This window comes from Coturnix japonica, chromosome 37 (assembly GCF_054131305.1).
Source record: "Coturnix japonica strain WE chromosome 37, WE-NBRP24, whole genome shotgun sequence".
Classification (NCBI taxonomy): Eukaryota; Metazoa; Chordata; class Aves; order Galliformes; family Phasianidae; genus Coturnix; species Coturnix japonica.
In genome coordinates, this window is record NC_140699.1 from 1,402,870 (window position 1) to 1,428,650 (window position 25,781).

At 39.3% G+C, this 25,781-nt stretch overlaps 1 protein-coding gene across 6 annotated transcripts in view; it reads left to right on the plus strand.

The window, feature by feature from the left end:
* The window catches only part of LOC146754857 (receptor-type tyrosine-protein phosphatase T-like), a 433,855-nt gene that overhangs the window by 258,386 nt on the left and 149,688 nt on the right, over positions 1 to 25,781 (plus strand). For all 6 annotated transcript variants that reach the window (XM_085526619.1, XM_085526620.1, XM_085526621.1 and 3 more), the window contains one exon: positions 10 to 135. In XM_085526619.1, coding sequence (XP_085382745.1) covers positions 10 to 135 — 126 coding nt within the window. The remainder of the gene's footprint in view (positions 1 to 9; positions 136 to 25,781) is intronic.

The window sequence follows — 25,781 nt, forward strand, 5'->3', positions numbered from 1 at the left end:
TGCTTTTAGGTGGTTGTTCCTTTGATGAGCACTACAGTAATTGTGGTTATAGCGTGGCCTTGGGAACCAATGGATTTACCTGGGAGCAGATCAGTACCTGGGAAAAGCCAACGATGGATCCTGCAGTCCCAACTGGTGAGTGAGAAGCCTCAGCAGCAGCAGAGGTGTTACTCTGTGAGGATCAGCTGTTAGCCCTGAACAGATTACTGACATATATTGTGAGCACATCATAACACCACTGTCTTTTCAGTATTCTCTGAAGAGTTCACAATAATGATAACTTCCAGTGGTTTTATTTCTTAATGGAAACTAACATTATATGTTGGTGTATATGGCATAAATCCCACAGAATGCTTTGTTGACCCTGAAGAAAAGCATATTTTAGGAGAAGGCGCTATATTTTTCTGAAAACCATAGTTTGTGCTTTTTTGGCAGTTGAAATAGCTGAAGTCCCTGCTCTAAAGCAATTGACACAATGGCAAACAGAACTGGCCAGCCAACTTGACTGCAGTCTTAAAGTATTTGTTCCAGTTAATTGATTGCACTCTGACAAGCATGAACTACTTGGCAGAATTAACATCTTGTGTTGTTGTTGTGGTATTTATATGACTGTAAATTATTGGGCTAAGAAGCCTGAAATTGCCAGGTGCCTGTTAAGGGAAGCACAGAGAGCTGATGTAACAATAGTTCCCTGCTGTAGCCGTGGAGAGGCAGGCTGGTGTTCATCCCTGTGTGTTAAAGCTATTAAAAGAAACAAAACAATAAGAAAACTTGTTTGTTTGTTTGTTTTAATTACAGCCTAGATTGGAAACTGTTAGTAACTGAATCTTTCATAGCATGTGACTTGTAGGACTATTTGTTTAGACTCTGGTATCCCAAAAGTTAATTCTGAAAGTTACGTCTCTGGTCTTGTCTGTAAGAATGCATTTCATTATTCTGAATGTGTTCTCAATGAGGGCAGTTTTATTTCTACATCTCCTCACCTTCAGCTCTTGTGTGTGTCACAGTCCCTGTTCATGGTAGACCTAACTAGGGAGAGATGGCAGTTATTTGAATTTACAGATCTCAGAATGATCTGAAGGAATAGGAACAGACATAGCTGTGATGCCATCTGGAAGGCAAGGAATTAATGGGAGGGCTTGTACTGGAAAAGTTCAGTACTTTGCTAACTCCAGATGTGAAGGAAAAATCTATCTTCCTGGCTTCCATCTGAAAGTGTTTTATCATCTGAAGATGCTGGGTCTGTGGAGAAATTGATAGGCAATCAACAGGCTGGGATGGCAAACAAACCCCAGAATAGTGCAGTGTGTTTCTTAACAAGGCCTTCAGAATTGATTTTCCCAATTAAGAAGTAGATAGAGATGTGTGTGGTTCTTTCTCTTAGTGCTGTGTTCCATATTATCAGGTAGCACTAATAGTTAGATCCATAAAAGTGTTAGAGCAACTGCAAATTAATGACAACGACAACAAAAAGCAACATAAAGAAATGCAGATATCTCAATTGTATGGAAATACAGAAGAGGGAAAGCTTCTAACAACTTATAGTGTGCTGATATTGAAACGCCATTTAAGTGAGCTTAAAAGGTATGAGGGGCAATGACAATGTGCTTCGCTTTACTAATTGTTTTCTCAGTACTAGTCATGCAGAGCAGAAAGTCAAATCAGTAGGTAGGAAAATAAGGTTGACCACAGCAAATGTGTACAGAACACATTTCTCCACTAACAAAAATATGTTTTCAAAAGCTGTCCAAATGATGCTAACGTCGAGGTAAATTATGGTGGTCAATTAAACTGCCTTAAGCTTGCAGAGATGCTAGCGCTATTACTGGGAGTCTGTATTGCTGGATGGAATCTTAATGCATATGTTGTTTGTATTGGTTACTTGTTTGAAAGTCTGTTTTGTGAGAATAAAGGGTTACTTAAAAATCATCTAGTGGCAAAGCCAGCCAAATAAACTGATGAACAGCATGTTCCACTCCTACAATCAGAGACATCTTTAAAGCCAGAGTACCAAAACATTTGGTGATTGACTTTCTATTTTGTTTAATTTATCCACAGCAGCTGAAAGCAGCAGGGTGGAAATCCATCGAGTTTGCAAGGGTGTCAAAGGTGGTAACAGTGGTTGGAATAAGCAACTGTGGCCAACTGGAGGCAGGAAATCTCTTTTAGCATGGGCAGGAGCAACAGGAGTGCAAGAATGCATAGAGTTGTGAGCAGTAATGTGTGTTTTCTTGATCAGGATGCTGTTTTAGGCACTATGCAGTTCTTGTGTGACTGGAAACAGCATAAAATACTGTATTGTGAAAGTGGTAAAGCATGAGTGAGCAGACATTAAATTGGTTCCACGATACTAAACAAGTCTGCAGCGCAACCTGCTGGGAGACGTTGGCAGAAAAGCGTGGCCTCACCCCATCCTGGTCAGCCCACATTAATGTTGCTCTCAGAGCTATTTCCTTGTTTAAAATGTCAGCTTTCATAAGCACCAGCTTATGAAAGCTGGTCCCTTTGAATTGAACTAAGTCACAGAATTCCATCCTCCTGAATACTAATGATAACATCTAGTGCTTTTTACAGTCCTTTTCATCGTTAGATCTCAGAGTGCTCTTCAGAGGAGGTCAGTATCATGAATGAGAGCCTGAGTCTGTTATACCATGTAATTCTCTGCTCAGACACTGCTGCAAAGGTCTCTGCTCAGGGATGACTTCCTATTTTTATTTATATTATTTTGAAATCCAAGTGTGCTCCTCAAAGGAGGGGGACAAAAAAAAGCACAATTAAACTGCTCTATTAGCCATGTAAAAGTTTGTAGGCAATTTGTTTTACACCACTGCTAGCAAATAAACTGTTTGTCGTGAATTCTGTGGTTAATTCCTTAGGGCTGGAAACTGTGTTAATTGGAGGATTAAGAACCAGATGTTTGTTGTTTCAAATAAACGTTTCAGACAACCTGAAATAAATGAATTTGTAGGTATCTAGTCCCCAGACTTTGGTGCAACTCTTTCCACCTCCTTGCACAATAGCAGGAGCGATTATAACAGAATATTCCATAACAGATGGGTGTTTACTTAAGCTTGAATTTCCTCAGTGATGAGTATTCTACAGCCTCTGGGCTACTTGTTCCACTCTTTGAGTTATAAAGGTTCTCAGTACTCATCTTCCATTTTCCCTTTTATGGCTTAATCTCATTATTTTTTTCTCTATCTATGACTAGGAAGAATAATCAGTTGTTGCTCTCTTTTATTATCTCTGACGTAGCTGTGTGAGGTTAAGTCTTTGTTTCCCAGGACTAAGTATGACCCAGTGCTTTTAACCTCTTTTAATTCAGAATGTTTTGCTTCCTTCTCTCTATTTAATGCCTTCAGTCATTACCTTCTTATCTTTTTTGGGTATTTGCCTAAAGCTCTCTTATCAAGCTGGGGTTTGATACACTGTATAAGAGTCTTGGCAGGATGTGTGGCTGTAATTCTGTTCCAGAAGTTTAGACTACAGTACGTAGTTATATCCTGCTCCTTGTATTTGCTTGATGCAGTTTTTATTCTTTCTTTCCCCGCAAATAACTAGTCTTTATGTGCTTATGTATTAGATGATTTGAGATGAACATGGGGGTCTAGTCTGTGTTGAATGACAGAAGATGCTTCCTTGCTGATAAAAAGGCCTGAGCTGTTGTGTATATCAGAGGCAAAAGCTTGGTTCATGGAACAAGTTCTTGTGTTAAAACTAAGAAAAACACTGGCTTTACTTTGCATGTTATGACACTGCAGCATTCCAGGAACCCTGCACCTGCCTACCCTTGCAGCATTTGTGAGAATATATTAATAATGGAAGTATTTAACATTTAGCATTTGCATGTTCAAAGTATTTTACTGGCATTTACTAATTAACTCCAATGGAGACCTTGCTGGGCTGACTAGACTGGAGCAATTACTTTAATTGTGTTAAATACAGTCGTCCTCTGAATGCAAAGCTATGGTACAATGTGCCTTTGTGCATCAGTGTTAGGCTGGCTGTTAATCTGCTGGTTTGGCTGTGTGAAGTTTGGTGGAAAGCAATCAGCACACAGCAGTTTGAAGGTCTGGCCTCATCTTCCCAACTGCTGATTTCCTTTCATTTATACAAACTGGCACTTAGTGTAAGTGCTAGTTTACTTTGTATGTATGTGTGTGTGTATATCCATAGTTATCCTGTAAAGATGAGCAATATCGCTGCTGTTTTGGGCTGAATCAAGTAGACATTGTGTTTATCTAAGAAACAAATTTAGATGAGCTTAGAGCTGAATTAAAAGGTTAGAAGAAATCAGAGCATTCAGAATTAGCACTGTGGCATTAGTGTGTCACTTACCGAGTGCAGGCAGCTTACCTTTCCTCACACCACAAAAATCAACAAGACCCATTATCAGCCAGCAGTATTTTCATGCTAGAAATGGATGCATTGTTATCTAAGGGTTGAACTCACTTGAAATGTGTAACCGACAGTTTGGAAGCTGCAAATGTTTGTGGAAAATGCCACGAGTACATAATTTTGTGGGTTTTCTTGTGTGTATTTATGTTGTGCTTCTCAAATAGCTGCTAAGTAGCATTGCACCACAGATATGGAAGTGTGCATGTACTGCATTTGCACTCTTGCTGTTTACAGCTGAGCTAAAGCATTTGAACTGTTTCACAGTGCTTCAGAAGACAGAGTATGGTAGTACCAAGAGACTGCAAGCTGCCCTATTGGTTTAAACCCTAATGGCAAGTGCAACATTGAAATAAGAGGTTCACTCTTCAGAGATGGCAGTCAGCATTTGTCCTATAGTCTTCACATGAATATGGAGAAGGGTTCTGTGCTGACACCTTATAATTGTAGATGTTTTGAGATAATGGTAAGGTTAAGACACAAACATGTCCTGTGAACTTCCGTATGTGAGTTGGTATTGCATGACACAATGAAATGAACCTAACTTGAGAGGTGCTTGGTGTTTGAATTGCATTGCTTCTCTTGAACTTGTAGTGGATTTTTTCTTTTCTCTTGCAGCAGAGATAAGGGATGGGGACTCTTCTCTCATCTAATTGGGCGTGTACTTTTGTTCCAGTAGCTGGAGGGCTCACTAAGCTTCTCACTGAAAGAACAGAAGGGTTATCATCATTAGCATTGCTTCATGAAATAACCATTTAGCAAGTGAACATCATAGGCATGATGTATATCTGAATACCAGATGGCTAAATTCTACTTGGACTCCACTGAACTGAGTGAAGTTTTATGTTTCTCTAATAGGCCAAATGCTTTCCTGTGTCACCTTCTTCTTTGCAGCGAGTAGCACTGTGAAGTTAGTGTGAATGAATAATTGTGGAACAGCTTTCTTTGGGGAAGATGATAAACTTTCCATCTATGCCTACACAGAAGACTGACAGGATTGTTCAGTTTCATTCAGAGAGGAGTGATGTGCAGTCAGTGTTAGCCTACCCAAAGAACAGAGGACCTCTGTACACACATCAGGCATTTCTAGTTTTATTTCTTCAAGGCTAGAGTAAACACCAACGTGAGTTAGACTCAGCTTTTTTAAGTTTGAAAGGCAGTGCAGTAGAATTAACATTTTCCTGTGTCAGAGTGGATTAATACTTGCTTACAAGAAAATAAACAAACTTGTTAAAGGAATAAATTAAAACCCAATTGTGTCTATGATGAATCATGATCCAATTTTGTCTGAGAGGGGAGAAGGAAAATTGGCTCAGCTGTCTATGTATTGTTTCTCCAAAAAGTATTTTTTGTGGGGGAAAATTACTAAGAATGAGTGAAATATGTTTGTTCCCACTCTCTGACTTCCATAGGAGTAAATAGATTAGCCTGGGGACTGGGGATTGAACTCAAAGTAATTTCTCAGCTTTTAAGGTCTGAGCAAAAAGGGATCTGTGGAGACTTTTCACAGTGCATTTTAATTCTGCTCTTTACCATCTCACTTAGTGTCTGTATTTTGGGGTTGGCTTTTATAGTAACAATTGTAAATAATTCTTCTGAATTTTCATCACTAACTTAAACTGACTTGAGTCTGGGGGGATGATTTACATCTTTCCCCTGATTTTATTTTAGGTAAATGTACCTAAGAATGCTTAGAATTGGGAAAATGAATGATTTTCATCCATACAGCTGTTTATCCATACAGCTTTGGGATGGACAGAACATTGTAAACAACTAGAGGGAACTTACTTTGAACTGCACCTTTTAAATTGCTCACACTTATGCTATCTATCGGGTCTCCCCAGAAGCTATTACTGCAGCTGATTCTTTAATAGCCGCTTGCAGCCCAGTGTTAGTATTTAGCTTTCCCTCAGAGGAATATATTGTCATCCATATTTTTTTTATTTTCTCTGGTCTAGGTTATCTGTAAGTAAATCATACCTGCATTACTATATAATTTGCTTTTCAGCCAAGGGAAACTAGCAGTGAAGACCATGAGCAATTACTTCTGTTGCACACAATTGCTTTCAGGAAGGCAAATCTAAGCAATTAGTCTTGAGGGTGATTCGTACCAAATATTAGATTTCTATCTGGTGTTCCTGTATTCTAACACCAAGTAGATTTCTTCTGTGGTTAGACCTACTGATTTTGGGTGGACCATAAATAGTAATGAATTAAAGTACGTGTGAAATTACAGACTTGTAAATTAACAATCTTGCGCTGAAAAATAATAAGCATAAGTCAGCCAACTACTCTGTGATGTTATATGCAGGAGAAGTTGATTTAATTAAGAACTCTTAGCTCTCCAGAGGCTCGCTTCTGAAGGAAGCTACATCCCGGTTATTAATGTTTTGTCAGTCCATTGTGAAATAGAATCTTTCCTTATGCGTCGTTGTGAGAGGTCAGAAGAAGCTTCCATGTAGTTGGCACTTTGGTACTGTCATCTTGCTTAGCAAGGGAGCGTAGTTTGCTCTGAACATGCACATATCAAGATAAATCAAAGAGGGTGGAAAGAATGACTTCTAGGAAGGCCTTTTAATGACCGTGAAGGAAACATGTAGGGAATGCATGTAGTTACTGCAACTTGATGTGTTAAATGGTACGTTTGAACTGTTGTGAGTCTATTTCTGATCCTTTTCAGTGGAAAAAGTCAGAAGTGGGACTGTTTGTGAGTGCCAGGACCTTTCCATTATCACCATTAGAGAGACCATGACACTTAAAAAGCAATGCCATAACATCGTTCAGCATCATGCTAGGAGGAAGGACAAGAAATCCATTGTTATACATGTTTATCTTCCATAGTTCCAGGCATATTCATTTTTCTCAGAACCTGTTGGCTCTGTCAGGAACTGATGTTTTTCAGCATCTTAGATTAGGAACAATGCAGACTATGAGGGCGTGCTGTCCACGTGCCATGGGGTAGTTGTTTGAGAGCCAAGTTAAGGCGCTGTATAACCAAAGTAATGGAAAAACGTTTCTAATTTAAAACTTGAAAATGTTAGAGAGTTGGAAAGAAATGTTTCTTTTCATGTTAGGTTTCTTCCAAGTGGATAAATACGATCTAGTTTAAATGCCACAGAAGTTAATATAGTTGTGTTAAAATAAGGCTAGCGTAGAAAACGAGTTTACTTATCCTGTGACTAAGATCTTTTGTTTTAAGTAGTTAATTCTATAGCTTCCTATAACAAAGGGAAGATTGGTAGTTTTATACTCCACTTGTCAGAAGGTTTGGAGCAAGAAAAGAAGTGCGCTATAGGAAGACGAGCAAGATGTGTGAGTAGGAAGAGGCTCAGAGAAGGTCTTTCTGGTGAAGCTGGTATAGTAAAACTGATAAATGTGAAAGTAGTGGCTACTAAGGAACAGAGGAAAAACAATGACTAAGGTCATCTAGAGAAGGTAGACCCAAAAAGGAATAAGTCTGAGAGAAGAATGACCTGAGCAGTCTGTATGGACAGATGGCCAAAGTCAAGATAGATTAGATATGAATAAGATATCTTTGGATAAGATTGTGAATGAGGAGCGAACGTTGAAAGATAAGGATTTACGAAAGGAAATGCTGAGGAAACAGTAGGCAAAATTACATCTCAGAAGTGATCAGAAAGCAACAGAGGAAAACCTTGGAGGCATTCAGAGCAGAGACTGAATGGAATACAGGAAAGGCAAAAGGTTTAGTCAAGGTCCAGTCCATCATCTGCTTTTATAGCAGAGTCTTGGGCAGTTCTCTATGGGTGTTCAGCTCCTCGCAGCTGCTTAACACCAAGTCAGTGGAATTTTCCTGAAGTCCTTTGAATTTAGTGGATACTGGATACAGTCACTGAAGGGTACTGTATGTTGTAATGATTGTCTGACTAATGCAGTACTTTTCCTGTTTTATTTCTTCCCAGTAAGCTCATCTTTCTACTTTTATTATTACTATTACTTCTCTCACAAAACCAGACTCAGCATCAGAGCACAAAGCTGTATTGCGGTATCTAAGATTCCAGTGTCATTAATTATTTAACTTTACCATAGGCCTAATTTGTTGTGTAGTGAAATAAGTGAAAGCCTTTCCACCAACCTCAAAATAAATGAGATGAGATTTCATAATAGGCAGAGTACATAGTCTAGGCTTTTAAATACTTCAGTCCTTAAAAGGATGCAGGTTGTTTGGATTGAATGGTAATAACCTCAGTTAAGTGATCCTGCTGAGAACTGTGACTACTAAGAGCCCTAAGTCATTTTTTGTTCTTAGGAAATACCAGCATTTCCCATTTCCAATAGTAAATCTTTAGTGCATGTAATTCAGCACATAAAAGGAAAAAAAAAAAGAAAGGTCTGTTTTCCTGAAAGTCATTTGTGTGTGTACAAAAAGAAGCTGATAGCAACAGCTTTCGCATATTCTCATGAGAAAAAATAATGTATGCATCCCTTGCATTAGGCAATCCAATGCCTTCTATAGCATTCACCTCTTTCAGAAGGAGTGGGAACTGTTGCAGTTGTATTCCTTTGAGATGAAAGTTGTAATACTACAAATTATCGCTTGTTTTCAGTATGGACTAGAAAAATAAATGCAATTTATGCTTTTAAATGTGGAAAATTAAGCAAAATAAAGCAATTTTATATGTTTGAGGATCTTTTCAAATGAAAAGCTGCACTCAGTGAATTCTCATCAGTTCCTTTTCTCACTGTCGTGTTTCACGATGTGAACTCTGAATTGAATGAACAGCTGCAGTAAAATGGTACCAGTCAAGTCACAGGGAATTCACAGGGAGTTGAGACATTTCAGGCTGTGACACAGCCCTTTGGAGCTCTCATTTACCTTGAGAAATGGTTGACTTTTAGCATAATGTCTTCAGTACAGCTCACAAATAGAGAGGTGTCAAGCCCTTATTTGCAGTACTTATACTTAGTACTAAGAGTCAGCCTTGTACAAACAGAACAAAGACTCTTACTATCACTATTAGGGGTTTATATTTCTAATTGTGGAAACAGATTTTTTTTTTCTCCTGGTCTTCCCCTTCAGTCTTACTTACAGTGCAAACATGAGAGTTAATATGAAGGAAATGGCAGAGTTGATCTTAAGGGTGTTTTAGGGAAAGCAGAATAGGAAATGAAAGACATGGCTCAGGTGTCTAAAAGCCTTCTTAGTTCACCTGAAATAAGGCTATTCTTCACATTAAAGATCTGACTGTATCCCTTTGATCCTTGAAAATGCCACCTACTGCAGCGTATGGATGTTGGCTGAGCCAGGATGCAGTTTCAGCTGATGTCTTGGTCCAGTCTCATGGCTGTGCCTCTGTGCACACAACAGAAGCAGTGGGCAGAAACATGCTGAAAGCACAAACAGAGGGGCAGTGAGTGGCCGGCACTCCTCAATATCCTGAAATAACAGACCTGATTAATTTGAAGATTTTTCAGAACAGATCTTCTTTTAATCTGTACAATTACAGTGGTGAAGGTTGAGCTGTGGGGAATCTGGGCAGTACAGCTGAGGTTGCCTTCTTGCTCACCCTGAGCCAAACTGATCAAGCTACAATAACTTAAATTAAGTTCTTGTTATACTTGATGCAGCGTAGGCTGATTGAGTGAAGATGCACCACAGCCTTCATTACGTGCTCTCATGGCCAGTCTGATTACTCCATCTGACCATAGCAGACAAATATCTTTCACCCTTTCCATTTTATAGGTTTAAGCTGTTTAGTAATAGTGGGAATATTAAAAAGAGGAATCATAACCAGATCGTATTTTAGCTTAGTTCTCATTAGCTGTTCATCTAGAACAGATTGCATAGGACAATCTTCTGGAGTGTGTCTAATTGCTGCAACATGGTAATTTAATGGGAACACATTTTTATAAGCTTGTTTAACCGCATCTGTGCCAACTGACCTCACAGCTTGGTGTGCAGTGATGCAATGCGAGCAACTAGCCTTTAAATGTAGGGTCTTATTTGTATGGCCCCTTTTGAACTTCATTCACTGTTGTGCCTTTTCTAATGTGGCATCTAGCATCACTGCAGTATCTGAATTCAAAGTGTTCATCCTCCATCCCACTCATCATCCACAAACGTTTGTTCTTCAAGATAACTTTTAGGTCCTTAGAGTCTTATCCCTTACATTTTTCCTTCTATTCTTTATACTGTGAGCGTTTCTTTTCCTAAAATGTTCCTTGTCATAATTTGTCTAGGAACCAAGTTTTCTTGTTGTCTGGAGTGTTTTTACATGGCAGCAAACAAAGCAGCTCTCAGAACTCTGTGGTCCTTCAGCCCATCCCAGGAAATACACCATTTCTGTGCATCTATCTCAAAACCTTGTGACTGTTTCTGTTTTTCCCTCGATTCCTTCTTCATTGACCTCAGGCTTCCCTGTTACTCACAGCCTCAAGTCCAGTGGGCCACACTTGATTCTTGTAGGCTGCCTAGAAAAAAAGGTATGTGCATTCTGTTGCAGCTTGGCTGAATTGGTACAGAAATCATCCCTCAGCCTTTTACCCTTTAAGTGAGAAACAGGGTTTTAAAAGCTAATTTGCTTGTTTTCATGGCACGATCTTAATTCTACAAGGGAGAATAGATGATCTAATCTAATTTAATTTTGCTCTTTGAGAAGGAGGGAGATCACTTGGCCAGCTGCTGCTCTGAGCAAACATGGAGCATGTAGGCTACAAGATAAGCTTTGAACTCTATCAAGTCTCTCGGCAGTATATGCTAATGTGCGCTGTTGGGAGATTTCTGAAACTTTCTCTTCTGATTGTATTAATTAGCGTGCCACTCCAAACCAACAAAGCAGTTGGAATGAGCTGTAACTCTGTAAAACAAGTGAGTGCTGTTACACATAGGGCTTCCTCTGTCCCTGATGCTTTAGTGTGTTGGCAGTGTGGACTATGAAGATATATATTTGGCCTGATTTATGGAGTATATCTATTTCATCTCTTTCTAGAACTTTAAGCATATTTTAGCACTTTAATCTTTTCCATTCAAGCTGTTCATTTGTTAGAAAAGTGTACATGCCAATCTTGCATCTAAAGAGAAACCCTTTTCTTCGCAAATATTTAAACATTTAACATGAGGTAGGAAAGCATCTCTGAGTATCAATAGCAATACTAAATTTCTTTCTGCACTGTGACAAACCCCCTGAAAAACCAAGGCCTCTACAATTCAGGGCCTCAGAGTTCTTCAACTAATCTTCCCCAAGGTGGATTTGTTCTTTTTTGTAATCTGATGTTTGTCAGGGTGGAATAAGTTTATCAGTACTGGCTGTTGAATCTTTGTATGTAATAAGACACAGAGATGTTCCTGTATTCTTTTATCTTCCTCCATGCAGTAACGGTCCATGCAGTTGACAAAGACATGACTTTATTCCAAAAGACAGAGCAAACCAAGGCTTGGAATATAGGAGATAATTCCTATAACTTAAATGTATAGAAGTCCATGCTTGTGCCAGCAGAGGAGTTAGGGTTATAGCACTTGGGAGCTCATACTGCTTGCTGTGTATAGCAGCTTAAATAAGACATAAGATGAGAAGCAATAGTTTGTGAGATAATGTCAGGGAGTATCATAGTGTACAGTACATTAAAGCTGTATCCCCATTTGGGGAGTTTATTACTCTATGAAATTGTGAACTTTACCTGTTTCACTGTAGCCTTGTTTGTTTTTTTCCCCTTACATCATCTTTAAGATGTTATTTCACGTGTGCGGTCTAAATCAAGTCGTTACCTTTCTCATCTCATGTGAGGTCTTGACAAGTGTAGGTTCTGCCTATGGCTTCACCTCTAGCCTGTCCTATTGCTGAACTTGAAATAGCAAAGTCTGCAGGTTTTAACTTCTGTTTCATACCCATAAAGAAAGAGATGAAAACATTTAGCTAAAATCATTATATCATTGCTGTGTGAACTGGTTACAAACTGTTGTTTGGATCTAAGTACAGTTCTGGGAGAGCCTTCCCTGTACTATTGCTAAAGAATTCTTTAGGCTTTCGTATTCTATTCAGCTCCCTCTTTAGCTTTGTTTCCCCTTGTCTGATAAGTACTGATAAAAACTCACCAACAGCCTCCCTTTGAAACAGAGGTCATACCTCCCATAGTAAAAATAAAGCATTGCATCAGTTCCTTCACAAGGACTCTATTCAAGCTACTTCTTTATGGGGGAGAAAGAAGCTACTAACATTGTTATCAGAAATCAACTCTTTCCTCATGTTGAAATTAACCTAATGATTCTCCCATATTACTTCAGTTAAAAGAATATGATCAATGTTGGGCTTCCTTGGTCACACTTAAAGCTTTATTTTTTTCCTCAGAATCTCAGATATCAGATTTAATCCTCCTACCTGCACTTCTTGAATACTTTTTCGTTATTCCCAAAGTAAAAGCAATAAATAATTTCCTTTATGTTAAATATATTTAAAGCTGCCTTAAGCTCAGATAGGAAATCTAAGAAACATCTCTTGGTGCCATATACGTACAGTATGACAGCCCATCCAGAATTCATCTGGCTATGACAAATTATTTCCACAGGCATGAATGCAGTGTCTTTTATGCATGTACTCACATACTACTGCTTAACTTGAGAAAATGATAAAAGCATATCAACTTTAGAGCCTACTCAATACTTTACATAGTAGATATTTATAGGGCATCAGCTATGCTTTTTCATTCACTTAACCTACGCTTACTTCTGGAACTGTGTTGCCTATGTAGTTGCTTATTTGCTTGATTTAAGAGATGTCACCCTTTTCTTTTGTACCTTGCTCACAAGGCACAGCTGGACCACAGCTGAGCTTTCTTGTGCATCTATGATAGGAGTGTCATCCCGCTGTAGAATGATTACAGGGCTTGTAGAACATGTACCCAATTTGCAACTAAATGATTTTTGTCTGCTATCACATCGTGCTGCAGCTTGAGATCCAACCACCAGTCTACATTTTTCCTCCCTATTTACATCGTCATAAATTATAATACTTATTTTGCCAACCAATTCCGTTATCAAAAATACACACATGTCATCTTTCTTGCCTTTGGATGTCTAACTGAAAGTTTGCTATGAAAACTGTTACCCTGGGCAGTGTGGTCATTTCTGCTATGTTTGTTTACTTTTGTTTCTATTGTTAAGGCAGTAAATCAGTAGTGTGGTGGCTGCTGTTATACTGCGAAATCCCCAAATCCTTAAACAGAAATGATGTAATCCCAACACAAGAAGTGCTAAGAAAAGAATGCGTAAGTGTGGGTAGGCACATTGGCTAATTAGCTCAAGTGCATAGGAGAATTCAGCTCACTTTTGAGTAGCTGGACATGTAGGGCTAACAGCGATTGGATGTTTTAGTGCAGAATCAAAATGCTTCATTGCAGAGTAAGCCATGTTTTCCATAGTCTTTTCACCACAACTTCAGGACACTTAATAGTTCAAAGCACTGGACTGTAAAAACTCTGTAAATGAGTCTTTAAAAGTTAGAATGAAAACAGGGGGATGGTGGTACAACCACAACAGTAGTCAGTCAACATTGCAGTAGTGCAGCCTTACTGAATTGCTGCCAAGGAATGTAGATTAGGAGCCATTCTGTTTTAAAAGCTTCAGCTAAGATAATTAATTGCATTTATTTTCAAGGTGATGTCGTGCTTGTTTGTGGGAATGAGCAACAGAGAATTAGAAAAAAAAACATGGAAATTTCATCAGTGATTACCAAAGCGATAGTGATTTACTAATTGCCTTTTGCTGTTTCCTGACAGTTTGTATCTCTTATAAGCGAAACAATCTGCCTCCAGTCACTGAAAACATTTGTGTGTTGAGAGATTAGGATAAATATACCACAAGTAATTGTTTAGTTGTAAATTTGTTCTTTTCCCTTTGTGGGGAGTTGGATTTGCCTCCTGTCTTCTGTGGGAAGTGCAAATACTTACCCTGTAACCCTTAAGGTGTGCTCAGAAGACCCTAAGCAAGATTTTGGCAGAACAGAATGTAGCCAGGAGCAAAAATCTCCTTCCAGATGTGGTGGAACGGAGCCCTGGCAAATTCTTTGCTCTCCTGGTTTTGGCTCTGGGAAATTCTTGAGAGCTGCGGTTAGCATCAGTTAAACAAAGACTGCAGACTGATGCAGGTTCTGTATGTTGTCCCCATGTTGCTGCTGTTGCTTCTTAAAGGTCTTTCCCCTCCATAGCCCTGTGTGCTTCAGCTGGGAGTTGGAAGGCAGATGCAGCTACATGACTGTATTTGCACTGTGTGAGCGGGGGCTGATCTAGGGCAGTATTTTCTGCATTTTTCCTTCTCTATGCTCTGGTATTTCTTTGCCAGCAGTGTGTGGATAGCACATTAATCAATATAATGAGATTTATGTGGTTCTGTTGAGTTCTGTAGGAAAACATATTGAACGTAGATTGAATGATGGAAATGAAGGCTCAGACAAATGTCTGACATATGCGTTTCTTCAGGCATTTCAGAGTTTAATACGCAAATGGGAAAGGTGTTGATTTTGTGACCCTTTGTGAATTGGCAGATCTAGATCCACAGAGGCAGAGATCCTTCTGCTGCCATCAGTAACTCAGTTCCTGAGTGTTTAATAAAGTGCAACCGAAACCTCTGGATAAATAAATAAGTACCTCGTACTGCAAATCAGTAACTTCTATAGTAAAACCATATTCACAGGTTTTTGCTATGTGACTGTATCCTTTTTTTCCCCCCATCCTGAAATAGTTTTTTTCTAATTAAAACTAATGTAAAAGTGCAGACAAAAGTAGTGAAATGCCATATGAAGCTGCCCCATAACCATGGGCCAGGCCTATCTTTCTCACTGCTGTAAGAACAATACGGTTCTGTGTTTGTGCTGATCTTGAAATCATCCTGCAGTACTTTGCAGTCTGAAACAAATGAAAATCACCATACATTGTTGCATGGCAGATCCCATAAACAGCAGGTCTGAACGACAAGTGTGTAGTGTAATGGGATAGGAATAATTCAGTGAGAAAGCAAAAAGCCTCCTTTAAGGAATGCTTTTTGGAATATCAAAAAACCCAACCAACCAACCCTACCCACAGCCTTTGTGCACAGCGTGTGGTTACTTTCATGCACAGAGCTGGGCTGTGTGAGCAGGGAGATGACAATCCTGAGCCTGGATGGACAACCTGGACACAGTCTTCCACTTTGGATGCTGTATGTGAACTGAACCTGGTCTGCTAGAGATGTTAATTAAGTTGTAAACCTGTGGAATGGATTCCAAAAAAGCCAGACAGTTGGAGCATATAAACAGGAGGGGCAATGGCTAATTACAAGGGTGGACAGTGATAGGACAGGGAGGAATGGTTTTAAACTGAGACAAGAGAGGTTTAGGTTGGATATTAGGAGGAGGTTTTTCACCCAGAGGGTGGTGATGCACTGGAACAGGTTGCCCAAGGAGGCTGTGGATGCCCCATCCCTGCAGGCATTCAAGGCCAGGCTGGATGTGGCTCTGGGCAGCCTGGGCTGCTGGTTTGTGACCCTGCACATAACAGGGGGTTGAAACCAGATGATCATTGTGGTCCTTTTCAACCCAGGCCATTCTAAAATTCTATGATAAAAAGGGGTATATTGATGGAAGACGGCTGGTAGATTTGCTTCATTTTCCCATGGTTCCTCTGCTATTGTTCTTGAGGAGCAGAAGGGAGTGAAATGGAAGTAGTCCTCTGGTTCTCTATTACAAGCCTGTGTATTGTCTGTGTCACCTTAAGTGGTGGAAGAAATCTGTAACTACTCAGGACACCCCCTAAACTCTGTATTCAGCACTTACTTGTTTTAATCCCAGTAGTTGCTTAGTTGCATTTAAAGCCCCCGGGCCCCATTGAGTTAACTGTTGTGACTGTCACCAGGTTGTTTTTCTTTCCTGCCCAAATGAGATGTCTCCCCTGAAAATAACATGAGTCTCACATGCAGAAAGCACAGCTTTCAAATGTTAAACCAGATGGCAATTATCCTGAATTAGTCTCTCATTTGCAATGCTCTCATTTTTTTTGAGGTCTTCTTTTTTTTTTCCTTTTCTTTTCTTTTCTTTTTTTTTTTTTTTTTTAAAACTTAAAAACAAAACAACAACTAAAACAACAGCAAAAGCAACCCTTCAGCCATTTGTGATTATTCTTGTTTGGTATTTAAAGACTTGTTTACTTTTAATTGGTTGCCAAAGTCACGTACTGTTTTTGATACAATGGAAAGGCAATAGAATCTTTCTGGGGACAAGATTTGTACTATGACATTCAATGGCAAGGATGTACATGAGGGACATGGTTCTAATCTATATGGAACAGTAAACATCAAGTACTTAACTGGAGAATACATGCTTTTACATTTGGACCATCTACATTATTTCCCTCCAAATACTATGTTGGCTATATACCGTATTTCTCTGCTTTCAGAGCTTTTGTTTTCTAAATTACATTTAGAGCTATAAAATAGAATGCAAGCAGAAGGCAGGAGACTCCCTGTAAGCTTATTTAACTTACTGATGTGGACTGAAGATGGGTTTGTGGAGTTTCTAGCTCTGAAAATGGCCGTCAGAAAGCTTTGATCTCTCTCCCACCTTCAGTCAGGTCGTACTGTTCCAGGAGTAAATCTGAAGATACAAAGCAATTTCATTTTCATTTTGAAGTCATTTAAAACAGAATTGGGCCTTTTTTTTTTTTTTTTTTTTTTTGTGCAGTGAGATGAGTAATGTATAATTCTGAAATACAAATACTGATTTCTCATATGTGGGCTACTCCAAAAGTAATGCCTCCTATTTTATGATGCTGGCGTGCAACATCAGAGGTGTATGTTGGTGGGATGGCAGCAGAGGTTGAACCTTCCCACCAATATCCTGTTAAATTTTGTTGCTGTGTGACAGATGGCAGCAGAGGGTCAGTCTGACAGAACGGTGTTGACATGGGAGTATGTATGAAGCAGAGGTTTGGAACTGAATTCCTCCATGTGGAAGAAATGTTACCCATCAACATTCATTGACATTTGCTGAAAGTTTATGGAAATCAAACAGTGCATGTTGGCACAATGGGGTGGGGGGTAGAGCATATCAGCAGCATGGAAGACAAGCCTCATTCTGGACAGCTGTCACACCATGGAATGAAGAGTGTCTCCATCAGCTCATCTGCGTGAATGAGCAACTTGAGAACTGTGTACAGAGCTTAATATCATCTTCAGTGTGTTGGAAGTGATGGTGACTGTGTTAAAATATTGGAAAGCCTGTGCCAAGTGGGTCCCAGAAATGCGCACACAGGAACAGAAAGAGCACCATATGCAGGTTTGTCAGGACATATTGAACCACTGTGAGGATGAAGGTGACAGTTTTCTGGATCGCATCATTATCGGTGACAAGATGTGGCATCACTGCTACAAGCTAGAGTCAAAATGGCAGTCTGTGGAGGAGTGATGTGAATTCTGCATCGAAGAAAAAGCTCAAGATGCAGCAGCCCTCAGTGGGTAAAGAAACATACACTGTCCTTTGGAATAGGAAAGGGGAGGATCCTTCTGGAGTACCTGGAAACTGGACAAACCATCAATTCTGACCATTACATCATATCTGAATAAGCTGAAAGCTTCAACTTCTGGACTCTGCCAGAGACAGTCTCAGTTTTACAAGATAACACAAAGCCACATACCTGTTTAGGGACCATGGAATATGTTGCCCATCTTGGTTGGACTATCCTACTGCACTCACCATATAGTCTGGATTTGGCTCCCTCTGACTTCCATCTGTGCAGGGTGATGAAAGATGGGCTGTGTAGACAAGATTTTTCTAGCAGCAATGCCATCATAGCAGCTGGGAACCACTGGGCCATCTCTGCTGGTGCAGATTTTGACATGCATGGCATGCAGGCTTTTTCTTGTCCATCACTGGTGAAATTGCACAGTGAATGACTATGTTGAAAACGAATGCTTTATAGGTGAGAATTTGCTCTAACGAATGGTGATATTATGCTCTTTGTATCTGTTGTTGTTTCTGTGGAAATAAATAGGAGGCATTACTTTTGGAACAATCTCTACATAAAAAGTCCCAGGTATCCATATAGTTTCTTTGCAACGAAGTAATCTCTTATGGATCAGATAAGAAGAAAGCTGCTCCTTCCACAAAATCATTCTGCCTTTGGTAGTTGCTGTGTGACCACTTAGGGGTTTGGAGTGCAAAGTGAAACATTCAAGGATTGCTTTATTCCAGTATGTTTAGGATTACTTTTTCCAGCATGTAAAAGACACAGATATTCCTGTGTACATTCTGAGTTCTTTAAAAAAAAAATACAACCATGTATTCCGATGCTGAATATGCAGAATATACTGAATAGCTTTAGTTGGTACTTGGAGGCAGTTAGAATTTTTTCTTTATCAGCTGAAAAATCTCATAGAAATCTGCAGAGTGTTCAAGGAATTCAGGTACTTCAATCCCACCCTCATATATATAACTCAGTGTTTTGAAATGTAAATCCTACTGGTATCTTAAATATACATATATATTAAGTACTTCAGAGAATGTTACCTATAAAGCATTTATTTGTAGCCATGGACTGTTTTAAGTATGTGCAATAAGATACCATGTACTGCTAACATAATTCCTAATCATATTGTAAGAGCCCGCAGACAGGTTTCTTATATCACAATCAGTGTGTTTTATAATGCATTGTTCCCCAGGGCTCGGTGCTGGGGATGCTTCTATTTAACATCTTTATTAATGATCTTGATGAGGGGGTTGAGTGCACCCTCAGTCTGCAGATGATGCCATGTTGGGAGGTAGTGTTGATCTGCCAGAGGGGAGAAAGGCACTACAGAGGGACCTGCATAGGCTGGATTGATGGGACAGGGTAAACTGTATGAGTTTCAATAGGGCCAAATGTCTGGTCCTGCATTCTGGTCTTAACAACCCCAGGCAACCCTGTGGGCTTTGGGAGGAATGGCTGGAAAGCTGCGTGATGGAAAGGGACCTTGGTGTGCTGATGGACAGTCAGCTGAATATGAACCAGCAGTGTGCACAGGTGGCCAAGAAGGCCAATGGCATCCTGGCTTGTATCAGGAGTGGTGTGATGAGCAGGACTAGGGAAGTCATCCTGCCCAGTACTCTGCACTGGTGAGGCCTCACCTCGAGTGCTGTATTCAGTTTTGGGAACCTCAGTAAAGAAAGGACACTCAGGTCCAAAGAAGGGCAACAAAGCTTGTGAGGGGTTTGGAGAACATTGCCTACGAGGAGCAACTGAGGGAACTGGGGCTGTTTAGTCTGGGGAAAAGGAGGCTGAGGGGAGACCTTATTGTTCTCTTCCAATACCTGAAAGGTGACTTCCAATCTAGATGCAGAGGGAGATATTAAATGCAAGAAGAGAATAGTTGTTGAATTGAATCTTGAATCAGGACCGAGTAGGCAACATAAACAGTGTATTTAGTTCTGTATAAGGCTGGAGATAAAAGGATAATGACCGTAGGAGGAGGAAAGAGAATTGCATCAGCCTCTGGAATGAAGGTTCTTGTTTGTGTGCATTAAAGGAACTATTATTATTCCATAGAAATATCCATGGAGATCTGAAGTAACTATGTGAGCTGGGATTAAGTATATGTATTAGGTCTTCGTAGCATATGAAGTTGTCAAAATGATCAGTCCTAGAACTGGTCTATGGAATCTTCTGACATATGAAAATGTAGCAGGGTGCTGAAAATACAGACCCAGAGTGTTTAAAGAAAAGAAAAAATGGTATTTATAATCAAAAGAAGGAAAAAAGGATCAGAATTTGTTCCTGCCAAGAGATTAGGACAAGAATTGATTTGTGATTTCTGGACAAATGTAAGGAAATAAAACACAAAAAGCTGAAAAACAACAGTGTAAGTACAAGCACACAAAGGCAGTAATAGAAAAAAAAAAGGGGGATTATAAAGGATAAAGCTGATGCCTTTAATGCGCTGCTTGGCAGTATTAAAAGCACAATGAAAAGCAAACAAATTCTGCAGTGGATACACAGAAGTAGTGAAAAGCCAAAAGGTATCTTCATAGCTGCTGGATGACTGTACTTAGTGGAGCTTACCCCATTATAGAGAAGCTGTTAGAAGAGAGATGAGGATTCAGCAAAGGTCAAACTGAAGTGGTCTGGGGTCCTGAGGATCTGAAAGTATTATGAGAGAACAGGAAAATAATATTTTAATAGCATTTAGAAAACAGAGAAGGAAAGTGATCAACAGAGGGCCTTGTTGAATTATAAGAATGTGCTTGGAATAAAATGAGCAGATGCTACAAGAATACTTGAGCTGGTGATGCATTTAGGAACAAGGAGCTGTGAACTAAAAGTGAGAGGGGGCCATGCACATTAATTTAACCACATTTCCTTAAAGAGTAATGCATCAAATAGACTTTCAAGAAGAGTAGGGTAAATGCTCCAAGCAATTTTAAAACATTAGCTAAGTTTTAACTTTCAGAGTGTGGGGAGAAAAGTGGTTTTCCAGCAGCCCTTCAGTCCCCCATAAAAATTTTCCAGACTTGCTTTGAAAAAGAGCTTTATACATCTAACTCCTCCTAACATCACTGGAATGGAGTTAGAGAGTAGAGAGTAACTGACTGCTGGGATTGTTCATGAAAGTCCAGGCTAAAGAGTGAAAGAAGAGGAGGATACTGAAGTTATGTGGAAAATGAGCATCCAGTTGACCTTGCTGTTTAGCTGGACCTTCCCCCAAAGTCTCTGTTGCTTGACAGTTTTACACATGAAATACTCTATTTCTTTTTTCTTAGTAGACGCTCTTCTGAAGACACAGACATCTCAGCCCAAAAACAGCTTCTGCAAATCGAAGTTAGTAAGCACTCTGGATTGTTTGCACCTTGCTCAATATCTGCAGCAGTTAGACTTTTGGAACAAGAACACAGACTCTTCTCTAAAAAGCTAGAGATGAAGTCATTCTCCAGTGGAATAAAAGCTTCTAGTGAAACACGCTCATTTTAATTTAAGATGAATGAGATTGAAACTGTATTGCCTCAAGATAATTTCCGGCTGCACTGTTGGTCAGTCCTAGCTCTTTAGCACTTATAGCTTGGTTAACCCTTCTAGTTCTTCAGAGATTGCATTAATCCTGTTTTTTTACTCAGCCTTCCCCAGGCACAGAACTTTATTAGGGAAGAACAATATGTATTGCTGTGCTAGTGACTGAACAACGCACAGCAGAGCTGAAGGCAAAGGATCCAAACCACATTTCAGCTTTGTCCACATTTAGTTCAGTATGTAGAGCATCATACATAGTACTACTATTTTTTTCTGTTTTCTGCTATATTTTTAATTGATGACTTGCTCTAATTATACTACTAGGTGTCAATTTAAACTATACTCATCATCAAAACAAAGTTTGGTACGTTCTGTATTTGCCAAGTCATGTTCTCGCTGAACAGTCGTATTTTGTGGATTTTTTTGGTGTTACTTTGACTAAAAAGCAGTCTGCTCATTAGCTTGCCTAGATACTTGCTGCTCTAACAGGTCAACATTTTCAACACCTTGGTTGTGCAGGTGATGTTTTTCAGACTCTAAAAACATTGCTCTGTCCTGAAGCAATGATTTTTGTCTTGGTCGAGTGAGAATTTCAGTAGTTATCATGGTAAATAGAACTAAGTTATAAATATGGATTTTTGCATCTGAAAAAAAAACCCAGTGTTGCCAAACGAATTCTTGCAGGCAAAACCTAAATACTTATTTTTATTCATGAAGCCATCAGTTTTTCCAAAAGGTATGCTGCAAATGCACATATTGAAATCTGTGGGAGGGTTCTATCAAGCATGCAATTACTACAGCGTGAAGTCAGTAATATTTGATAGAGACTGAAAACTGGTACCGTCAGTGACCCAGTTCTTTGGACAATGGCAATGGGAATATCTTCCATCTTCTGCACCCTTCCCATTGACGTGACTCTGGTGGTGGGTATTCTGTTGTTTCCCACAGGTGATGTTCACAGATTAAATTGATCTTGCTCTGAGGTGATATCCAATGTAAACGTTCTTTTCTGTTTCATCGTATCTCTTTGGAGGATTGGTTTACTGCAGGAAGAAATGTCAAAGTTCTTCTATCAATCAGGCAAACATCATCTCTTCTGACAGGAATTTGCTCAGTTTGGTCCTGTATATGGTGAACATAGAAGTGCACTTGTTTCTCCCTGGAATTTTTAGTTTTGGAAAGTCCTTCAGCAGGGAGTGCTGCTTAATCACTCAGTGTGACTTCGTCTCTTCTAGGTAGGCTTTTGGTGAAAGCCAGGATGAATGAATTGGTCCTCAGAATAATTTTTAAGGGAAAAATTGGATGTTTACCGCTACATGGCATGAACTTCATGGTGCCTCTTTGCCATATGATGTCTACCAATTGGCGTGAGGTTTTAATTCCCAATTAACTAGAAAAGAAATACACTTGAGAAGTGTTGAAGGTTTGTGCTTGCTTTGAGGCAAATGATCTTTGCAGATAATGAAGGCAGCATTGTATCCTTACAGCAAATTGAAGTGGAAATTTGTGGGCTTTTCTGATTGTGTGGTTTTGTTGCCATCATTTATTTCTTGGTTGTTTTTCTTTTCCCCTCTTAACCAATAGGCCAGATTTCCACATGGTGCTTTAGTTCTCTTGGAGCCTGGCTGGTTTTTATCAGTTGAGAATTTATGTCTTGAAGGGAGTGCCTCTATCAGATGTACTTGTTTTCCCAAGGAAAGAACTTCCCATTCTGCAACCTGCCTTCTCATTCCCAGTGCTTTTCAAACGTTGTAATATCTTAGCACTTTCTAAATGTTGCAAAGGATTTGAATAACTTCTACTTCAGCATATGGTATGTATCATCAGTGTAATCCACTACAGGTTCTGAGAGCTGATAGCAAACTGCATGAGAGAGTCTATGCGGAAAGTAAATGAGATGGGGAAGAACTTTAAATATGAAATTAGAGCAACAGTGAGATAAATCAATAAAACCCATTTAAAACATTAGGATAAAGTAATTTGCTTTGAATGCTCAGGAGAATTTACTATCTTGTGTTCAGTTTGTATCCCATGTTTACTTAATTTTGTCTTCTGCCTGTTTGTAATGGTTTTTTTCTGTGTTTTTTTAAAAATTTTTTTTGTTTTTTATAACTGCGCATATTTGAGGTAATTCAAGTAATGAGAGAAATTGATACTTGCAGTATAAAAATGACTGTCCAGGTGTCTTGGATGGCATTGAAACCAGTTCTGGAAGTAAACAAGTAACATTCAGGATGTTAGTTCTTCTTCACCTGCAACTTATTCTGCATATCTTGTAGAGAAACTGATGCTTCAATTTACTGTGCCACCTGGACTCTTTTACTTTGTGCCTTAAGCAGAAAGACTCTGTACTCTCTGGAGCTTTGTTATACCTCATGCTGTACTTTCTGATGCATCAGCTCATGGAGAGAAGATAATGGCACAGAGTTGTTGGATTTTTTTTTTTCCATTCCAGTGAAAATGCTTTCATTTAATTTGTGAATGTTTCCGTCACTCCACTTAAAGCAATGTTCGTGTATTTGGTTTTGCACAAAAGGTGGAAACGCTGCCTAGTTTCTCTTCACAACCTCAGTCCTTGACTTCAGCAAACCATCAGAGGCTGAATTCCTCTTACAGCAACAGCTGCAGGAATTAGGAATTTTAGAGGGTCACACTTTATCACATGCAAGTACAGTGTGTCTTGCTTCACTGGAGCTGGACTCTCGTAGATTTAATTGAACTATGTTGCTGTTGGGTTTTTTTTGGTTTTTTTTTTTTTTTTTTACTGCTGCTTGGTCTCACTTTATTGGATATCTTAGCCATAGCTGTTAAAAAGCAACATTAGAGCTGAGCAAAAAATAAAATTGCAGAAGAACAAAATGTTACAGGAGGCAGATATCCATGTGTGTTTTATAGAAATAGGACTTAGGTTGCCAGAGGCGTTGTTTGTGACTTTATAGCCAAGTTGAATGCTCTAAACCATGTACAAAACTAAAAAGTGACATGATATAATGCAAGATTTAAAGATGTAGACAAGCACAGAGTTGTTTGTCTTGTCCTGAAGTGTAGAAAGGACCTGTGGTGTTTGTGGAAGGAATCACCTTGGATGGACATATTTAACCCTTAACAGCTTAATCTTCTCATGCTTTCTCAGCTGTCTCTGTTGAGACATGGGCTACATGACAAGTTTAATGTTTTAAACAGCTATTTAGAAATGTATTAGAAATTACTTGAGAAAGTATTATGTAGGTTTTAGAACAACACCAGCAATACATGCCAGCAGTTGTTTTCAAATGGCCATTAAGCAAAACTTCCACGCTTGATCGCTCTTTTTTTGAGCTGACATGGTGCTTTTGATGTTGCTATGAGATGATGATGGTAGAGATACTTGCAATGTAGACATGCTGCTGTCTAAAATCCCTAAGGATTAGAAGAGCAGTTGAGGCCAGTTTCTTACTGGGTCTCTGTAGCTTGCTTGAGGCCCACGGCTTAAAGAGTCCTTGAAGCAGATTTTGCATTGAGCACTAAATAAAACATTTTCTGTCACTGTTTCAGACAAGAAATTCCTTAAAATAAAAATACTTCTAAATAATTTACAGGTTATTGAGGATATATCTTCCAAATTCAGAATGTTTACGAGTAAAATAAAGCACTAATCATACTAATGTTTTTAAATTGAAATTCTTTGAAGGCAGAGCTGTCCGCATACATTGGGAATATGGTTGCTGTGCTTTTGTTACCTATGCATCAGTGGTTATATTTTTTTTTTCAGTTTGAGTCTGCTATTATGATGAGGCTTCTGTCTGTTTTCTGCATCTAAAGGAAAGGATTGGTTCAGAATATTGAAATACAGAGGTTTTGTTTTTTTTTTCCTGCAAATCTCTCACAACTGGTACAGTCCAATCAAAATCAGCTTTCACGCTGTGTCTGGTGTTGCTGCCAAAGGCTGCCTGCCCTGGGCTGATGTTGATGTTTCTCTTCCACTTCTGAGAGTGTTTGTCATATTGTCTCAATCAGGCCAAATGAAATACAAACTGGAAGCAAGAGAAAGATTGGGAAATCAGTTGTGGTGTGAATGAATATGTTTGGGGGCTCTTGGGGGCTGAAGCTTGGAGACTGGGGCAAATGGGTGCTATTGAGAACTGCATTGCCTACCTGGAGGAAAAAAAGAGCTGTATGGTGTTTGCTATTTATGTTGGAAGCAGTTGTTCCTTGCTCATTAAAGTCTCAGTGATCTGATCCAGAAATAGACTTTGTTGCTTGGAGGCACGAGTTGTGATGAGTAGAAATGAACAGTGAGTAACCCATCAGCTGAAAAATGCCACAAACAGAATCCAAACTATTAGAAACCCCAAGAAAATTCATAGGTGTCAAGTTAGGTTTGTGAATAATTCATAAATAACAGTTTCCATGTTACAGAGTAAATCACTCAGGAAATTCTGCTCACC